The 19,296-nt window shown below is 44.3% G+C and overlaps 4 protein-coding genes across 4 annotated transcripts; 2 read left to right on the forward strand and 2 right to left on the reverse strand.

Moving 5' to 3' along the window:
• Positions 1-448: 448 nt before the first annotated feature.
• Positions 449-2,184, reverse strand: wdr83os (WD repeat domain 83 opposite strand). Its single transcript, XM_049015783.1, has 4 exons — positions 2,087-2,184; positions 1,630-1,735; positions 1,448-1,545; positions 449-767 (listed from the first exon to the last, which is right to left on the reverse strand). Exons 1-4 carry the CDS (start codon positions 2,134-2,136, stop codon positions 701-703), a joined length of 321 nt encoding a protein of 106 aa, XP_048871740.1. The 5' UTR covers positions 2,137-2,184; the 3' UTR covers positions 449-700.
• A 295-nt stretch (positions 2,185-2,479) lies between these two features.
• Positions 2,480-6,713, forward strand: wdr83 (WD repeat domain containing 83). The gene is made up of 9 exons (XM_049015779.1): positions 2,480-2,901; positions 2,994-3,114; positions 3,236-3,341; positions 3,444-3,492; positions 3,573-3,699; positions 3,972-4,039; positions 4,162-4,270; positions 5,591-5,705; positions 6,378-6,713. Exons 1-9 carry the CDS (start codon positions 2,799-2,801, stop codon positions 6,531-6,533), a joined length of 954 nt encoding a protein of 317 aa, XP_048871736.1. The 5' UTR covers positions 2,480-2,798; the 3' UTR covers positions 6,534-6,713.
• Positions 6,714-6,813: 100 nt separating this feature from the next.
• alkbh7 (alkB homolog 7) lies at positions 6,814-8,948 on the forward strand. Its single transcript, XM_049015782.1, has 4 exons — positions 6,814-7,392; positions 7,680-7,853; positions 7,970-8,094; positions 8,650-8,948. Exons 1-4 carry the CDS (start codon positions 7,102-7,104, stop codon positions 8,768-8,770), a joined length of 711 nt encoding a protein of 236 aa, XP_048871739.1. The 5' UTR covers positions 6,814-7,101; the 3' UTR covers positions 8,771-8,948.
• An 810-nt stretch (positions 8,949-9,758) lies between these two features.
• Positions 9,759-10,922, reverse strand: LOC125743108 (persephin). Its single transcript, XM_049015784.1, has 2 exons — positions 10,844-10,922; positions 9,759-10,186 (listed from the first exon to the last, which is right to left on the reverse strand). The coding sequence occupies exons 1-2, from the start codon at positions 10,920-10,922 to the stop codon at positions 9,759-9,761; spliced, it is 507 nt and encodes a 168-aa protein (XP_048871741.1).
• Positions 10,923-19,296: the final 8,374 nt, after the last annotated feature.

Genomic DNA, 19,296 nt, shown 5'->3' on the forward strand with positions numbered 1-19,296 from the left:
CCCCTACAATGAATATCTACATATCTGTTCTATTCAATAGCACTGTTCTGTCGTATGGATGTCAGTGCGAGTTCCATTCATCCTGAATTATAAAATGGTTTTGGAATCCTGAGAGTACAAAATACACTGTAGTTTATCAGTGTCAGCGAAACATCCGGCAGTCGACTCTGCTTTCAGTAGCTCCTGAGCTGTAGTCTTTTCCATTAATCATGGACACTGAACAAATGTTAAATACTGACTGCTGTGATGGAGAGGACGTCACATACGGACACACAATGGACGAGTTCGGAGACATGCCTGAAGTGTGAGGCCAAGGCATTAACAATCCATTCCTCAAATGGGGACATTCGACTTAATCTTACCGCTAAATGAGACAGAGCTTCAACTTGAGGATAAAGTCAAAAACTATGTATTACAAAAAGCAAGTAATAAGCAAATTACTTGAAAATTTGATAAATTTGACTTCGAGTTTATTATATTGCAGGGTAAAACAAACAAAATACAGTTTGCACAACAGAACAGAGAAAATGTTATTGGACAACTGCATCCGTGTCCCCTTTTCCTGTTCCTGACACCCAACTTCCTTCCTCCTTCCCCAGTCCACCGATCGGGAGGCCGGTAGGTCGTCACTCCATCATGTTCCCTACATGCAAGTCCAGCACATCAGCTTCTGGAGACCCTCTGCGGGTTCGGCCATCAGTTACCATGGAGGCGACATTGGCTGAGGGTTCTGAAGATATGACATCACCACTGCAGAGATAGATAACCTGGGAGGGGGGGCAGTCGAGCATACAGGGGGTTACCGGGACAGGCAGCCACGGGGCATAAGTGCTCATGAAGGGTCATCTTATAGGAGCACAGAGTCGCGTCAAAAACTGAAAGAAAACGGGGGGGGCAGAAGAGATCTAATAATAATCGACACTTTCGACATCCCAACCCGTTATCTAGGTGACCATGGAGAATTTTCTCAGGAATCACTGGGCACAAGGTAGGGGAACACAAAGGACAGGATACCACTACGTCACAAGGCACACATAGTCACAAAAAAAAAGCTTAACTGTAGATCAACACAGTGGAGTAGTGGGTAATGATGTTAAACTTAATCCTAGGGATTGACAATCTGTCAGCAAGAAACAAATGTGTCTGAGGCAAAATGTTGTGATTGAGGAAAACAAAAAAAAACTGACATAATGATGTACACTACATTTTAAATATCATGTGAAGGGCAAAAATCTTATTTTGATCATAATGTCGACACCATAGCAAACGGGCGCCTGCTTAAACAATTATGAGGAGAATCCAACAGATGTGAAAAAGCTAATCTGTCATGCATCTGTCTTTATCAAGTTCTCATAACACTTACTTGTACATTACGGACACTATAGTGGAGCATAAGGAACGCAACGTGCTTAAACGGCAGACAGTGCGTCAGCGGAGTCAGACTCACATGAAACTACTCATCATTTGTTTGGTGTCCTCGGAGCTGCGGGAGTTAGCGAAGCTGATGAAGGAGCAGTAGACCGCGATCCACGCACACCACTTCAGCTGGAGGAAGACAAATACACGTTAGCGGCGGACAGCGCTTACGATCAGAAAACGACATAAGCGGCCGAAGCAGCGTGGAGCCACCTTCAGCATCAGGCCGCACATGCTGAAGATCATGCCGAGCAGGTTCATGTAGTCCGGGGTGGGGTCCTCCATGGCGGGGTTAGAGTCTGAACTCGGAGGCTTGTACCTGAAGTCAGAGGACGGTGGAGATCAAATCAGGCAAAGGGGGGTGGATGGTGGAGAAGCAAAGGCGAGATAGTGAATACACGGAGAAACTCCGCATTGAAGAATTAACAGCCTAACACACTGTCGCTCATTTAGTTAAGATCAGTGAAATATATAAATGCATTTTTAAAAACAACATTAACAATCAAATGAACACTTTTAAATAGGGCGTCTATATCGTATAGGTTTTACACAGCGGCGAGCTACCTAAGGCGTAACGTAATCGTCTTATTTCGCCTTGATCTCCTTATGGTAAACCTCAGCACCTGCCTTGAAAGATTCTGTCAATGTAATATAACTTCACGCTACGCACCGGAGGATTTTGTTTTGTCTCCGTGGGTCCGACATACTGTTCGAAGACATCTTCCAGCCTCCGGTTGAGAACGACTGCGAAGAAAGTCGGACTAGAGTGGCTGTTCCGGTTCGCCACTTCCGGTGACCAGAACGTCGAATCCAACATTTCAAAATAAAAGCTCTGAGAACGTTTGCTAGTAAAATAAAGTATCAAAAAATGAAAAAAGTCTATCATGCATCTTTATAGTAATCCATGTTTTCTCTCATTAGAATTAGTAAAAAAAAATCGTGATCAAATGTCTTAATTGTGTCATTAAAGATGATAGCGATTGTTATTTGGCTTTATTAATTAAAACATTTATTTTGAAAAAGGTTTCGACATCGATCCCGGAATGCACGATTGGCCCTGAATACATTTCCGGTTTGCCTTACGTTTGGTGCTACATGCACCAATGTTTAACCGATTCATATTACTCGTAATTTATATCTCATGTTACTCGTAATAAAGTGTTTCTATTGCAGTTTCGCGGGTACCTTAGACAATAATAAACAGTCTGCTTTCCAATGTATCGTACAAGGTAACTAACTAGCAATGCACAGTTATAGACTTATACAAACAGCCTGCAAGCCAGCTATTAGATGAAGTTGCAGAGGTAACACATTGTAATAGTCGTACAGCTGTCCTCACTCAGTTGATCGGCGTTGTCCGTCATTGCTGGAATTTCGGGATCATGGCGTTCCCTCTACCCCGGCCACAGGCGCCACAGCTTCCCCATCACTTGCTCCGCACGGTGGACTGTCAGCAGGGAGCAATCAGAGCGGTTCGTTTCAACGGTGAGAAGCTTTTGTACCATTGCCTATGTTCATCTGGTGAATATTAATGGCTAGGAACTGGTTTTTGATGCCTTTGTCTCGCTTGCACTCAGCTGATGGCAACTACATTTTGTCTTGTGGCGGCGACAAGACCCTTCGGCTCTGGAGTGTGAACCGAGGAACTTTGCTGAAGACCTACAGCGGGCATGGATACGAGGTGCTGGATGCTGACGGGTGAGTGCTGACTTTCACCACGCACAGATTCCTGATCCAGAGCTCAGTAAACGAAGACTCTCACTGAAATGGGCACATGGTATCTTTACATCACAGTCTGCTTTCTTTCCCTGTTATTCAGTTCTTTCGACAACAGCCACATCTGCTCCTGTAGCTCAGACAAGACGGTGATCCTATGGGACGTGGCATCGGGACAGGTTTCCCGAAAACTGAGAGGGCATGCTGGGGTGAGAGTCTTTGGGTTACACCTGAACCGTAATCCGTTTTGAATGAATCCGGTATCTCTGCCTGTAACACTAAACGCACTGTGTGCTGCTTTTCTTGTGTAGAAAGTGAACTGCGTGCGGTTCAACGAGGAGGCGACGGTCATTGTGTCCGGTAAGTTGACCTCGTCCACATCCTGCCACGCATGCTGACCGTACGCTGGAATCGACCGCCCCATTCTCTACTCTTTCAAGGCTCTATAGATGGCTCATTGAGGTGCTGGGACACGCGATCCAGGAGGCCCGAGCCGATCCAGGTTCTGGATGAGGCCCGAGACGGCGTGAGCAGTGTTACAGTGTCGGAGTATGAGCTGCTGTCTGGGTTGGTACCAAGGCTGTCTGAGCTCCTGCCATTGGAGATACAAAAAGCCACAACTTCATTCACCATCTACATTCATAGTCATCGGCTTATTTCTGTTTCGTAATAATATCTACTATGCTGAGCCTAAACCGTAGTACTTACAAGTGCAAAATTTATAATGATGTCAGAGGGAGTTGAGAACCACAACGTGTGTACATTTAATTCCTGTTTCATTTGGCACTTTTTTACGTAGAAAAATACAGAGCAGTGATAATGTCTTGACCATATTTCAGCTCAGTGGATGGCCGAGTGAGACGCTATGACCTTCGGATGGGGCAGCTGCACGTGGACTTCATCAACAGTCAGTGCATGATTCCCGTGCTCCGTTGTCTATCCTAGCCTGAGTGTCTGTGACCTTCAGTAACCTCGTGACGGGTCGCCCCGGGGCCTTACCTGCAGTGTCTCTCACTCTCCTTCTAACAGGCCCCATCACCTGCGTGTGCTTCAGCCAAGACGGTCAGTGTACCCTCAGCTCCAGCCTGGACTCCACAGTCAGGCTGCTGGACAAGTCCACGGGGGAGATGCTGAGAGAGTGAGTAGCCATTCACAGGATGTTTTGCTGGGTGCATTGCTTACAAACATTACCTTCTCTTCCTCGCTAGACTGGGGCATTACTTATCTTAAATATGGTCCATATTCAGCCTCTTTCAGATCATAAATTTTTATTACCGTATTTCCTCAAATAGCCTTTATTTACCTAAGCCGCAGAAGTAATAGCCCTTAATTTGAGGCAGGTTTGTATTAGAGGCAGGCCTCTATTTGAGGCTGGCTTTTGTTGGAAGCAGGCCTTTATTTCTGATTTACTCTCTTACTGCATTACCTAGCTAATACAAATTGTACATATGAATGAGTCAAATGCCACTACTGTGTCAGTTTGAACCCCGTTAAACACACTGGGTACATATATTGGAAATATTCTCTTTAAACAAACTATATAATAGTAGATTATAGTATTGCAAGGCCATTAAAATTTTAAGAGCTGGTTAACAATACTAGTAATTGGCTTCTGAAATTGTATTCGTAAAAGTTAACTTTTCATCACAGTCATGTAAATCGCTCAGTCAGTTTAACTTTTGTGTAACATGACCAGTCACATGCTGGAATTTACTGTAAATACGCCCAGGTGTCAACATAAAAAGAAAATAATTTTGGAGTTACATTCTTTTTTTAACAGCACAGTCAAGTATCTAATAATGATCAGACTTAGCTGCAAGCAAGATCTGAACTGATAAACAGCTCACCTTGATAAAAACAACTGCTGAATGGTAGTCATCTATCAGATAAAATTATGATGTTTCTGTATTTATTAACGTGCATTTCACCAAGAACCACAACTGATTAGATGAGATGGACATTTCTATCTGAACTGTGGATGTCGTTCACACGACTGCTGTGGACCATTTGTAATGTTTTATTTATGTCGTTTCTTTATACACTCCAAAATCTTCGTATGAATGTGCGTACAGATGTTTCCCATCTATGCCATTCATACAATACCTTTAAATGAGCCCCCAGGAGTTTACCCCACCCTCCTATTTTCCCCCGGCCTGTATTTGGGGATCGGCCTTTAACTTTTCATGTCGACCACACCCCTTGGCCAGTCTCTGAGATCCAGCTTTTAATTGAATTCTGGTTTGTATTTGAGAAAGTACAATATGTACATGTATAAATACACTTGGGTGAGTGTCTTTCTCTGTTTTATATTATATATTAATCTCTTCTTGTAATTGCATGATTTGTCTTTACTTTCACTGTTGGATATTGGATGTTGTTGCTGTTTACACCGTAATTTCCCCTTGGGGATTAAGAAAGATCCATCCATCCATCCATTTGTCCATCGGTGTCTGTGCAGATACACTGGCCATAAGAATACTTCATACAAGCTGGACTGCTGTCTGTCCCACAAGGACACTCATGTGTTAAGCTGCTCCGAGGACGGCTATGTCTACTTCTGGGACTTGGTGGAGGTGAGAGAGGAAACAGTGGAGGCATTGCGGGTGGATGGGGGGTGGGGGGGCACGAGGGACACCGGGGAATAAGAGTTACAGCTCCTTAGAGCATTTGACTAGCAGGTACCATCACAGTTTACAGGAATTTCCATTGCCTCTAACAAAGCATTCACTTTGTATTCTGTATAAAGCAAGAGCGGATTTTTTTTCCCTGCAATATGTGACCAATCACCTCGAAATGAGTCTTAAGTCCCACTGGTAGAAATACACACATAGGACTCATTTCGTGGTGATGGGTCACATATATATTCATTCTCCATTTTTGTTTCAAATATCAAATATCAAACTTTGTTGTCATGTGGATCGTTCAGACTTGTGCCAATTAATACTGCTATTTATTGTGGTTATTATTGTAGCATCTTATTAGACTGACGTGTGCATATGTATGGGGAAAAGATACTTTAAAGGTAGATTGTCGCTGCATTTAGTGAATAATTAGCGTTTGTTGTGGAGATGAATGGTCTCCAGTTCAGAACTGTGCCTGAACCTTCTGATCTGGGCGTTTATTGGAACGTGGCTGCAGGGTGACACTTCTGGTGCCTTTCTACAGCCTTAGTATGTCCTGCTGGACTTTGGCGTGTTTGTATTCTGTCTGCCTGCTCTGACGTTGAGTCTTTTGGTCCCTTTCAGGGCTCTGTGTCGTTGAAGTTGCCCGTAGGGAAAGCGGCTGTGCAGTCACTCTCTTTCCACCCTTCAGAGCCCCGCCTACTCACTGCCATGGAGGGCAGGGTTATGGTGTGGGGGGCGGAGCCTGAGGACACGGCAGAGGATGAGGGGCAACAGTGACGCTCTGAGACTTGGCATAGAATTGACTATCTGTAAGCTGTGAGAAAACATTGTCTATATAGTTTTTGTAATATTTTAGCATTTTCACTCTGAAGAAGAAACATTGTGTTCACAATTTTCACATGGATTGTGGCTATATTTCTATAAGATTCAGTTGAAATAAACTATTTTGTTACACCAGCTGTTCAAATTATTGAGGAATTATGGTAATGACCGTAACAGGGTCAAGGATACATCATTTGCCATTCATTTTGGATCAATTATTATTGTGCTTGTTGAGATTCTGGGGCTTATTCCATCGTTCCAATATTTAGAATTTTAAATGTTTTATTTAAAGTGACCTGTAAGTATTTATAATGTTTCTGAACTTTAAGGCCAAAATGTCTTATCCAGGTAACAAGCTACGTCAGAGATTTCTGACCACAAGACACGTCCCATAATGCCTTGCGACACGTTAATATGGCGATGCCCGTGTGCAGGGGTAGCTTGTAAGCATCGGAATGAAAGATAAGCGCGTGTAATTTAACTGACATATCTAGAGTACTGATAAAACCATTATGTGGCAAATATGAGGGCGCTGTTTACAGTTTGTAAACGACTGAGTGAAAAGGCGTTTGTGGGTCCATCTCCGATCCCGAGTTGGGTGCCTCGGCGCCCGCGGTCCGCCGGGGGAGTCCCCGCCTGCAACCCAGCCGCCAGACGCCTGGTGTTCAGTCCGTTATCCGAGGTGCTGGAGAAGCTGCGAGGGCAAGTGGAGGTGAGGGAGAACTTCATTAGCGAAGAGGAGGAGAGGGCTTTGCTCAGGGAGCTGGAGCCAGGGCTCAAGAAGAAGCGATACGAGTTTGACCACTGGGACGACGTAGGTATCGGCCACTCACTTTAGTAAGCAAGGTCATTTTTGTTGGTTGTCTGAGCAATAACTTTATAATGAATAATAATGTATCTTATTACTTAGTTTTAATAATGTATCTTATTACTTAGTTTTCCGGTTAAATGTAACAACGCTTTTGGGGGGGTTTATGCCACTGGTTGTATTGACCTTGCTTTAGAGTATGCATGGCAGAACTGACATTTTAAGGATTTCATTCTGATCCTTCGTCCCCCCTGTCAAGTAAAGATGACTGGCTTTTCGCCTGAACAATTTAGGCGATCCACGGCTACCGGGAAACCGAGCGACTGCGATGGGGCCCCGAGTGTGAGGCAGTACTGGAGCGTATCAGGAGTGCAGCTTTCCCGCAGGGCAGTCAGCTGCTCGGCCCCGTGCACGTCCTAGATCTTGACCAGAAAGGATATATAAAGGCGCACATTGACAGCGTTAAGGTACGGGCCCTTTCACTGTGGATGGAAGGGGGGAAACCATAATAAATGCATGTCTTATGAATTTTGCCGGTTTAAATTTAAAATGAAACATTCGCACTTTCCTCTCCCCGCTTCAGTTCTGCGGCAGCACTATAGCTGGAGTGAGTTTGCTGTCAGACAGCGTGATGCGACTAGTCAGCGAGGATAAGGTGGAACACTGGGCGGACTTACTTCTGCTAAGGCGATCTCTGTACATCATCAGGTAGTCAGCCGATGGCAGCACATCATAGCCAGTGTGTATCTAGCATGCATGAACACCATCAGGGCTTTTCATTCGAATTGGTGTGAGGTTCTTTTCCTGCAACCCATCGGGTATAAAATTAACGACGTTTTAAAATACCTATTCAAATCTGCAAAGCTCCTCTTTTTTTCTTCTCTCAAGTCATATAAAGACTACTTATCATTCTAGGTATTTCACTGGAACTAGTTTGTCGCTCAACCTGCTAATCTCTGCAATGTTTATGGCCGTTTTAACCTACCGGTAGTGTGAAGCAAAGAGCCGATGCTTTAATTCTGTCAACTCAGTAATGACAAGTACTCCAAGCAAAGTATCAGGGTGTGTAGGAGCATCAAAGAACAACCAAGCAGGTATACTTTAATAGCTCCTAATTATTGAAAGCTCCTAATCATTGCCAGAAGTCGAGAAGAAAGGCATCTGCGAACATGAAGTATCGCAACGAAGCGCGAGAGATTAGTAACGTTCAGTTATTTCGTTGAGTGTTATCTGTTTAAAACTTCCGTGATCATTTTATTTCAGGGACCGGGCAAGATACAAGTTCACACACGAGGTGCTTAAAGACGAGGATTCGTTCTTCTTAGGGGAGAGAATACCCCGCGAACGCCGCATTTCAGTCATTTGCCGGAACCTTCCTACCTGACGCGAGAGAGATGGGGACATATTTCACTGCAGCACAGCTTTTATTGATTCGTAATGGCTATTTAAAGAACAAGAAGAAGTTGGATATGTTTGAATTAGTGATTATTTCTATTTAAATTATATTGTATCTGATGTTTATTTTTTTATTTGAATTAAATAAAAATGGTTTTTGTAGACAATGGAGTGAGACACGGAAGTTCTTTTAAAAGTCAGATGACTCCTTTCTTAAAAAAAAAGAATTATGTTTTACTCATAATAATCACTCAAATGTGAAATGTGCACCAGCTTTACTAAAAAAATACATTACACAGGACCATGTATAACAGAAAAAATACAATAAATTAAGTAGCATTTAACAGAGTTTAAAAATAAATAATTTACTACATAGACATCACCCTCGTTGACAGTGCCGATCCTAGCCTATGTGGCACTTTGGTCAAACTAAATCACTGCTGCCCCCCGCCCCCGCCCACCGGTCTGAGTGAAATTGGCTGGCAAGTCTGTTCCCCTTCAGATGTTGGTGTCCTAGGCGGTCGCCTATATTGCCTAGTGGGTTGACCAGCTCTGCTCATTTGCTCTTGAGAGCCAAGCCAGAGTGCTGTAATCAGAAGGTTGCCGTTGTCACACATGGAGGGCGTTAGCCTTCCTATTCAGGATGCGGAAGGATGCATCACAGATCAGAAAAGGGCAAGATTTCGCAAACATCAATGGGACAACATATAATAGTACGTTGCAATGGGAAATGCCTGACCAATTGAAAACAAGAAAATAATTTATATACATTTATACAGGCTTGTACAATGACCTCCCTACCCCCCAATTGCTCTGTTTTATAGCATCTCACTGTCTAAAGTCACCATTGATGTGTCTTTGGCCCCTCCCTCATTTTTTTCTGTCAGCCATCGGAAAAGCTTTTGCAGTTTCCCCTTCCCACTGTCCCCTGCCCCCCCCCCCCCCCCCCCCCCCATACCCCGTGCCCCGTCTCTAGCTCAACCCACGCAGGTGCAGGCCGCAGCAGATAGCTGTTCCACCTTGTGCCAGCGGTGGGCGTTATCCAGGAAAGCGAGGTCCTCGTGGTGGGTGGGTCGGCAGCAGGGGGTGCTGTGCCAGCTGTCGCCGGGAAGGGGGGGTGGTAGTGCTCCCCGCAGCAGGAGGTTGGTGAGGGTCAGGTCGTGGTTGGACCGCACAAAGGGGCAGGTGCCGCTGCAGTACTTGAAGAGAACCGTCTCGTCCGAGTCGTAGCCAAGGCCCAGCTCTCGCACCCGGAGCAGCAGCGTGCGCAGGCCGCAGGGCGACTCGGCATCTCGACGGGCGCGTGCCGCCCCCTGCCTCCCCGTCTCCTGCTCTTCACCATCGCTGTCCTCGAGCAGAGCCCCCGACTCTGGGGAATCAGGGGGGAATGCCTTCCCCTGCAAGCCTGAAGTGTAGAGGAGAGGGGTCACATGATCAGGAAGTGTGGGTTTGATCCCAGGCATTTCATATGTCTTACGGATGCAGGGAGAAACAGGGAGAACGTGTGAATGTGCAAATGCGAAGTGCACATTGTCCACTATCCGTGTTGCCATTCTATTCAATGCACAGATATTCAAACATCATAATTTACGCATAATTATACTGGCATTGTGTCGTGAAGCAGCACCGTGCCTTTGTGCAATATAAAAACATCTCTTTGTTAATTCCAGAGATAATCATACTAGTGTGTTGCTATATTACTGAATCCTGACCACACTTTCATCATTACATTCTTCAAAACAAGTTCATGGCTGAGCCTGCAGTGCACCGAAATTATTTAATTTGATTAAAGTTTGTACATAATGACTTCCTGATTATTATGTGCAAACACTATATTTAATTGCCTCAAACTATTCAATGCCTTAAACTTTATTTATTTATGTGTTAAACCATTTCAGCTAAAGTAGTCAGTTACGCTTGTCCTTTGATTCTTTTCTGAACGATAACTAGCATCCCTGAGGGACATAAACGTCTGTCTAAGGCTGCCACCCAGGTGCACAGTCTCCAGGTGCACAGTGCAGGTTTGTGTGGTGGTGCGCGACCTGGAGGTACGTTATCTTACCCATCAGTGAATGCAGCAGGTGTCCATCATCCCTGTGGATGCAGCAGAGCAGCGCGGCTACGTTCAGCAGGAGCTTCATCTCTTCGGCTTTCTCTTCGTGGACAGGATGAGCACGTTGGACAGGGGTAGGTGCGTGAGTGATGCTGAGAGATGCCGGAGTCACTCCTGCTCAATTTATATCCTTCTGAGTTGGAGTGAAAGTGAATTGGGGGGGGGGGAGTGATAACCCTTCGTGTGCTGGAGTGTTCCCCTCACCTGTGAGGAAGATGCCTGCTTGTTCATTATGTTATTGGAGTCAATCAACCCAGAATTTCTTTCATTATTACAATCTAATAGTTAATTATGATGAGCCTCAATATTCAAAGGGCATTTAGCACGAGGCCAGAGAAAGAAAATCCTCTTGGCCATGATATTATTGAAGGTGCTCCGATGTAAATCGAATGAGGGAGGAGTTCAAAGACCTGAGGTTAATTCTAGAAGGTACAAGGGATGTAGAGTGGCCAGTGGGTGAACGACTTATAAGAATAAGAATAAGATTAAGACCCCAAGTTTAAATGCAGGGGGAGTGGGACTGATCAGGGAGAGATGTATTGACTCAGAAAGAGATGGATGCAAGCAGAATAGTCAAAGAAAGGGTTAACCGAATGAGGGATGAAAGTGTCATAATTAAAAAAGAGAAAAAAAGATGACAGAAGGTATTTTAATGGAAATTCCTAGACGGAACGCCATCTTTAGTAGCCTGTACATAAATTGTGGGATTTTATCAGAAATGCATGTTTTTTTTTTTTTTCCTCTTCTGCCCTTATGTAACATCGAAGAAGGACAACAAGCAGAAGCGGGTAAGAAAGGAAGAAGGAGAGGGGAGCAGGTGATGCTTCACGCTCGGATATGGATGACGCACTTTTTTTTCCAGTTTGTGCACATGTTTGGTTATAACTCTGTGTGTTGAGGTGTGTAAATTCTGTTATTGATATTAATTAACTGTGTGACCGTCCATCCAGTTTCTGAAACCGCTAATCCTGTTCCGGATCGCAGGAGGGTCCAAAGCCTACCCCGGAGGCTACGGGCGCAATGCAGGGAACAGCCCAGGATTTTAACGGTGCAGGAAAATATCTAGGATGTCGCAAAATGGAGCCATGTGACACTAGGAACTGGGGATCTTATTTAAGTATGGGTGTAGAGGTTTAACAAAAGTGGGGGAGCAAAGGGCCGCTGAATCTGTGCGAGCAGAAAGCTAAACATACACAAGGAAAAATAATGGGTCTTAAGTCGTAAAAAGGCTACAAACTGTGGGGCTGATTATTAGATTCCGAGCGTGTTTCCTGGGGTGACTCAATCTTACATGATCTTATCTTACAGGGCTGATGACCTACTTTAGTGAGCTCCTCACCTGACTTAGCCCTCCTCTGGGACGTCCAAATTACCCCTTTCCTATAATCATGGACTTTCTCATCGATTAATTTAATTATGACTGTCACAATATTACTCAGCGGCATCAAGTCTTAGCCTGGCTTTCAGAAGGACCCACCCAACCTGATCAGGGTTTGCTAATCTGTGCTCTTATTGGCTATTCCCATGGCAGTGTGTGACCATCACGCATGGCATAGGCTGGTCTACTGAGCATGGGGTCCCTTCAGGCTGGAGATGCCACGGCAGCCGCTCTCTTTCGGCAATATGACCCTCAAAGCCTGGCTTTTCTCTCGTTGTCATGCATCCATACCGTCCTCTGCCAGAGCCCTCATCGCGATTCACACCCTTTCCCGAAGCATGGCTCTTCAACGTTCTCCAGAGTAGACAATAACTGAAAGCCAGTAGCTAAAGTAAAAACAACAGAAGGCCATCAAACTGCCATGGAAGAACTGAAAAACGACCAGGCACACTAGCCTCCAAGCACTCCCTCGTAGCAATTATTCAAATCATGAGGAATTTGAAACAAATGTGTATCTTTCACTGATCCTGTTGGCCTGCACTTGTTTTCTGAAGCTTACAGGAACTGGGAGCTGCCATACGATGTTTGTCAATGAGCATTTCATACGATTGTAGCAATGCCGGCTGGAGTGGATTTACTTCCCCATAGATTGGGCGTGTGATTCCACGATGGCCCTTATGTCTCCACCTTTGCATCACCCAATATCCAGTCCTGTGATTGGATGGCTGGGGGGGGGGGTGATTTTAAATGGCAGAGCCTTGGTTACATTCCTTCTGATGTTCAGGGCCGGAGAGAGCAGCTGGGAAGGAGAAGGTTTAAAAGTACCATCAAGGTGAAGCAATCCCTTCGGAATTTCCTATTGCTGACACACGTTAACATGGAACTCCTACTGTCAGAGAGAAACGGAAAGAATTTGGCATCATTCTTAATCAGACAGTTATACACTGACATGGGGAAAATTGTACATCAAATCATACACTTTTCCCGCTACTGTAGTACCAGCAGTTTTCCTCAGAAGAGAACAGTTTGAGCAACAGGTTATGGAGTCTAAAGTCTCTGCCAATGGTCTCTGTAAGAGACGCATAGAGCAGCAAGATGAGAAATTCCACTCAATGTTGATCAGGTTGTATGTGTCTAGTAGCTTTTATTGCAGTTGGATGTGCTTACGTTTAGATTCAGTACAGTATGCCTTTAAATAAAGAGTGACACAGGGTTTGTTGTGGCTAAATTGGCTACCTCTGATTGGCTGTTTGCTGTCTGATGGCCAGAGTGAATGAATCCTTTGCAGCCATTGGGTAACACTGCAATAGACTCAAGGTCAAGACGCAGCTCCATAATAAGGCTATGAGAATTCCCCTTGACTCTTGACTGTCCTTATAAATGAGGTGCACCTAGATCAGAGGTAGGGAACCTGATCCATGGAGAGCCGGTATGGGTGTGGGTTTTTGGGATGACCTCTCAGTCAGCCAATAATAAAGCAGTGATTTTCAACTCCAGTCCTTGGAATCCACTGTTATTGGCTGATTGAGAGGCCATCCCAAAAACCCACACCGGCTCTCCATGGATCAGGTTCCCTACCCCTGACCTAGATCTTTATTCTCCTTAATATTTGCCAGAAAAGAACAATGTTTCATATTCAATAGTTTATGTCTGTACTAAAGTCTAGTGCATATTGATGTAAAGTCTCTTAGTAGTAAATGGTGAAATTAACCATCCTTCCGTTTTCCATAAAATGGCAGTGTCACAGAGATCCTGGAGCCTCAGCAAGGGAATTAAAGGACAGGAGACACCCGGAATGCCACTGCAGAGGTTGAGATGGGCCTGAAGCCTATCCCAGAATGCTGAGGGCATGTGGCAGGGGACACAGTAGATGGGATAGTTTAATAACATAATGTCAGTAATTCGTTTTACTTATGTTCCCTACTGGTTTAAATTATTTATTTTTGGTTGCAATGGTAAGAAAACATTTTATTTTAACAAACATAACTGTGCAAAATAAAACTATACAGACACCAAACCCATGTTTATAACTGGCAAGGCAGAAATGTTCTCAATGGAAAGTAAGTATGAATAGAAACACATTCTTCACTCAGGAAGGTTTGGGGGGGTCATGATCGATATGCTCCGTGACCATTCTGCTTGCATCCATCTTTTTCTGAGTCAATACATCTTTCCCTGTTCAGTCCCACTCCCCCTGCATTTACCCTTGGGGTCTTAATCTTATTCTTGTGGCCTGTCCCTGTCTGGATGTTCATGCTGAAAGGTGCATTCCAGTAGAAATCGCCCCCATGACATGTTAACATCTTTCACGGGGAAAAGAGAATATTTTTAGTGCATACTTATGACAGGAGTTATTCTTAAACCATCCATGGGCTGTTTTTGTCTCTCTTCAAAGCCCAGTGTTTGGAAGCTTTCCAGCAAGAGGAAGATCCTGTCTGTCTGCCAAGACTAAATACCTCACCTTGCTGCCAGGAGACAGTGGAAGCCCATGTGGTCAGTACATGCAACATACAAACCCCCAAGTGTACATGGGCATAGCACATGTGGCACTCAGTGAATTGTAGCAGCATTAAGCGCCCATTGGAATCAGTCAGTGCAGACAAACACACATGCAAAATATTCCTCATTCAACTGACAGGCTTTCATCGTATTAAGTTCACAAATAAACACACACACACACAGAACATTTTAGCTCAGAAAATATGATATACCTAGCACACACACACAGAACATTTTAGCTCAGAAAATATGATATACCTAGCACACACACGGAACACTTTAGTTTAGAAAATATGATATACCTAGCACACACACAGAACATTTTAGCTCAGAAAATATGATATACCTAGCACACACACAGAACATTTTAGCTCAGAAAATATGATATAGCTAGCACACACACAGGCAACACTTTAGCTCAGAAAATATGATATACCTAGCACACACACAGAATATTTTAGCTCAGAAAATATGATATACCTAGCACACACACAGGCAACACTTTAGCTCAGAAAATATGATATACCTAGCACACACACAGAACATTTTAGCTCAGAAAATATGATATACCTAGCACACACACAGACAACACTTTAGCTCAGAAAATATGATATACCTAGCACACACACAGACAACACTTTAGCTCAGAAAATATGATATACCTAGCACAACCACAGACATTTGGAACAATGAACACATACACTTAAGAATGGGAATAAAAACATGCAAATCTATACAGTAAATGATGTTTCCTACCCCGGTCCTCAGGGACCCCCAGACTGTCCACGTTTTGCTCCCTCCCAGTTCCTTGCCAGACATTTTACATATAGATAGATGAGAGGGAGCAAAACATAGACTGTCTATGGGTCCCCAATGACACTGCTATAAAAGATGCACCAGCAGACATCTTTTCTGTATTTATGCAATGGAATGAGCTTCATCTGGGTGAATAATCCTTCAGGAAGGGGCTGGTACAAACAGTAAGTGGAAATGATGGCATGTCTTGTTGGACTTTCGACAGGGAATCAGCTTCTGAGATGTCTGACTGTTCTGCTCCCTGACCGCAGTGTGCGTGTCACCAGGCTGGACCGCAAAGTATTTATATCTTCAGTGGCAGAGTTCAGTCAGTCAGTGATAAGAGTGCCCACAAAGATGTGGATTTTTTTTTTTTTATTTCAAGGAGACGCTCTCACCCGTAGGTTGCAGTTTACAAATTCCACTGTAAACCAGAAGTGTGCTTTTTACAGTGAATGATTTTTTTGGTGAAAAATTTCTGATTATTCTGATTAAGCACCCATTAATTTTTTATGTATTCATCTCTAACTCACGTGTGTCTCTGACTGATGAAGGTATTTAATATTTAGAAGGTTCATAGATGTGTATGCACGTTGCTTCCTGATGAGGTATCAGGGGATGTGTACAATAGTGACAATGGGAGGCAATGTGTGGCTTAGTGTGTTAGGCCTCTGAGCCTGTGATTGGAAGATTGGAAGAATGGTCACATGTCATTTGGGTCCACGAGCAAGGCCCTTAACCCCCCAAAATGCTCCAGGTACAGTGAAGGAAATAATTATTTGACGCCCTGCTGAATTCTTAAGTTAGTCCATTAATAAACAAATGAGAAGTCTGTAATTTCACTGGAATGTTTATTTAAACAGCAAAAGATAGATTATTAACAAAACAAGCAAGAAAAAAATCATTATGTAACAGTTACAAACCAATTTGTCATTTATCTAGGGAAATAACTATTTGATCCCCTACAAGCCAGCAAGAAATTAAGTCAAGTACAGGTGCACTAACACAACACAAGTAGTACTTAATTAAGTATTAACAGATACCAAGCCATCATTGTCATTTAATGGCATTACTTTGTTAAACAGTATTCTTGGGTCACTAACCTGTCTACATCTTCAACCTTATCACCACTGGAAATACCATAGAAACGTCTAAGGACACCGGAGAAAAGGTTGTTGACCTTCATAAAGGTGGAATCGGCTACATGACCATCAGCAAGCAGCCTGGTGAGAAAGTGACAACTGTTGGTGGAAATATTCGCAAGTGGAAGACAGATAACATAACTGTCAATCTCCCTCGGTCTGGGGCCCCAAGGAAGATTTTATCATGCAGCATCACTGATCTTAAGAGTGGTGAGGGCTAACCCCAGATATACATAGGAGGAGCTCGCTAATGATCCCAAACAGCAGGGACCACAGTCACCAAGAACACCATCGGTAACACATCCTGCCGTTACGGTTTGAAATCCTGCAGTGCTCGCAAAGTACCCCTGCTCAAGAGGGTTCATGTTCAGGCCCGTCTGAAGCATGCCAGTGGACACCTGAAAAATTCCACGAGGCTTGTAAGAATGTGATGTGGTCAGATGAGACCAAAATCGAGCTGTTTGGCATCAACTCTACTCGCCGTGTTTGGAGGGAAAAGGATGCAGATTATAACCCCAGGAACAGCATCCCTACTGTCAAACACGAAGGTGGGAGTATTATGCTTTGGGGGTGTTTTTCTGCCAGGGGTACAGGACAGCTGCACTGCATCGAAGGAAAGATGGACGGGGCCATGTACCATAAAATCTTGGATGAGAACCTCCTTCCTTTAGCCAGGGCATGGAAAATGGATTGCGGGTGGGTCTTCCAGCAAGACTACGACCCTAAGCATACGGCCAAGGCAACAAAGGAGTGATTGAAGAAGAATCACATTTAGGTCCTGGGGGGCCCTAGCTAGTCTATGGACCTTAATCCCATAGAAAACCTATGGAGGGAACTCAAGCTTCTTCTACCCAAGTGACAGCCTAAAAACCTTAAAGATTTGGAGGAGGTCTGCAAAGAGGGGTGGATGAAAATTCCTGATCATCTGCATGCAAACCTGGTGACCAACTACAAGACACGTCAGACAGCTGTCCTTGCAAACAATGGTTATTCCACCAAGTACTAAAGCATGTGTTTTAAGGGATCAAATACTTATTTCCCTAGATAAATGACAAATTGGTTTGTAACCTTTATATAATGATATTACCATTAAAATTGGGTCAAATTATTTCCCTCACTGTATATGTTCTGGATATAAGATTCACCCTATGCTTGGACCCAAAAGTTTGTTCTCTCTCCTCTATGTATGTGTGGGTGTGTATGTGTCAAAGGAGAGAAAGATAAGTAGTGAGAGGCCTATGAACTTATGCAAATTGACAATTAAGCACCATTTATTTTTTTTCTCCATTTTTAATGCCACGAGAACAATAATATACTGCATCATACCATTCAAACGTCAAAGCGAAACCCCAAAGATTACGGAAATCATGATGGGGAACCCATTGTTATCAGAGAAACATGTCAGAGGCCTGCATAGACACTGATCTCAGGCCAAGAGAATGTCTTTGGGAGAAGCTAGGATGTAGAATTTGGATAGGCTGAGATGGTCCACTTCGGAATTGGAGCTTTGGAGACCATTTAACCAGGAGACGAGGACAATACCATCAGCTCTGTACAAGAAACCATCAAAGATGTGTCTCACGGTAAGCTGACATTTATATTCATAACCAGATGCCATGTGACTTAGAGTAGTGGGACACGGGTCATCCCTGTTTCACGCAGCGACCAACGAAGACTTCAGCCCATCTAGGCTGCATCCTGTCTATATCTTCGTGTCGTTATAGGTTAGCATAAGCCCAAGAATGGTTTCCCGGTTCTGGATGGGGTCCGCCGGAGGCTGGCTGCACATTCCTGCAGGAGCTGGTCTCGGGACCGGCCCATATAGGGCTCGTCTGCTCGGGGCAGGAATGCGGGGAGCAGCAGGTCTGTAATGGGAAGCATTTTGTGGGAATTAGCTGTGGAATTCCAAGCGTGTGTTTGCTGATCCCTGCTTCCCCCTTTTTTGCATGTTCAGTTTGACCCAGCCACCTGTCAGCACGTCCCGCCGCAAAGATCACACCACATTGCTCCGCGCCGATCCCCATCATTTTCCGTATCGGTACGGTCTACAGCCGCCCTCCAATCACGCACATGCCCTCTCTCATTCAGCTTGGTTGCCTTGCTATTGCTCTTGCCCACACCGATTGGTGACTTTCGTGGCAATCCCAGCACCAGCCTTGCTCTCAGCCCTCCTCTTGTCACCGGATGCTTTCCCAATTATGTCTTTTGCGATTCCATGAAGTAAGATCCTTTCCGGCGTGTTGTTCGCCTTGCTTTCACTGTTTACTACGATAAGCCGTTGTGCAGGTCGTGCGAAATCATGGTGCCGACTGTCACCTACCCACCACTTTAGCTGGGTTTTGGCGGCCAACGGTAAGCCATGAAAATTCCGAGTTCTGTTCTAATCCAGGGAATTCTGTGCGTGGCAAACAGTACTCCTCTCCACAGGACTATGTGCTGGTTTAGCAGGAAATTTCTGAAAAATCCATATGCACTATAAATCTCATCAAATTCATCAAATCCTCTGTCAAGAATACAACTCCCAGCTTATCCCACATTCTCCTCCCTGTCTTGTTCTCCACATAGTCTGTCTTCTGCAGACTTACTTT

This window comes from Brienomyrus brachyistius, chromosome 5, assembly GCF_023856365.1.
Source record: "Brienomyrus brachyistius isolate T26 chromosome 5, BBRACH_0.4, whole genome shotgun sequence".
Classification (NCBI taxonomy): domain Eukaryota; kingdom Metazoa; phylum Chordata; class Actinopteri; order Osteoglossiformes; family Mormyridae; genus Brienomyrus; species Brienomyrus brachyistius.

Excerpts from the sequence above, each read along its gene's own strand:
- wdr83 (XM_049015779.1), top strand. The coding sequence starts at position 2,799 with ATGGCGTTCCCTCTACCCCGGCCACAGGCGCCACAGCTTCCCCATCAC. Across the intron at positions 3,493-3,572 it reads GGCGACGGTCATTGTGTCCG|GCTCTATAGATGGCTCATTG; the intron begins GTAAGTTGACCT and ends TACTCTTTCAAG. Across the intron at positions 3,700-3,971 it reads GAGTATGAGCTGCTGTCTGG|CTCAGTGGATGGCCGAGTGA; the intron begins GTTGGTACCAAG and ends ACCATATTTCAG.
- wdr83os (XM_049015783.1), bottom strand. The coding sequence starts at position 2,136 with ATGTCTTCGAACAGTATGTCGGACCCACGGAGACAAAACAAAATCCTC. Across the intron at positions 1,736-2,086 it reads AGACAAAACAAAATCCTCCG|GTACAAGCCTCCGAGTTCAG; the intron begins GTGCGTAGCGTG and ends CTCTGACTTCAG. Across the intron at positions 768-1,447 it reads CAAATGATGAGTAGTTTCAT|GTTATCTATCTCTGCAGTGG; the intron begins GTGAGTCTGACT and ends CCCCCCTCCCAG.
- alkbh7 (XM_049015782.1), top strand. The coding sequence starts at position 7,102 with ATGAGGGCGCTGTTTACAGTTTGTAAACGACTGAGTGAAAAGGCGTTT. Across the intron at positions 7,854-7,969 it reads CGCACATTGACAGCGTTAAG|TTCTGCGGCAGCACTATAGC; the intron begins GTACGGGCCCTT and ends TCCCCGCTTCAG. Across the intron at positions 8,095-8,649 it reads CGATCTCTGTACATCATCAG|GGACCGGGCAAGATACAAGT; the intron begins GTAGTCAGCCGA and ends ATTTTATTTCAG.
- LOC125743108 (XM_049015784.1), bottom strand. The coding sequence starts at position 10,922 with ATGAAGCTCCTGCTGAACGTAGCCGCGCTGCTCTGCTGCATCCACAGG. Across the intron at positions 10,187-10,843 it reads CCTGCTGCATTCACTGATGG|GCTTGCAGGGGAAGGCATTC; the intron begins GTAAGATAACGT and ends TCTACACTTCAG.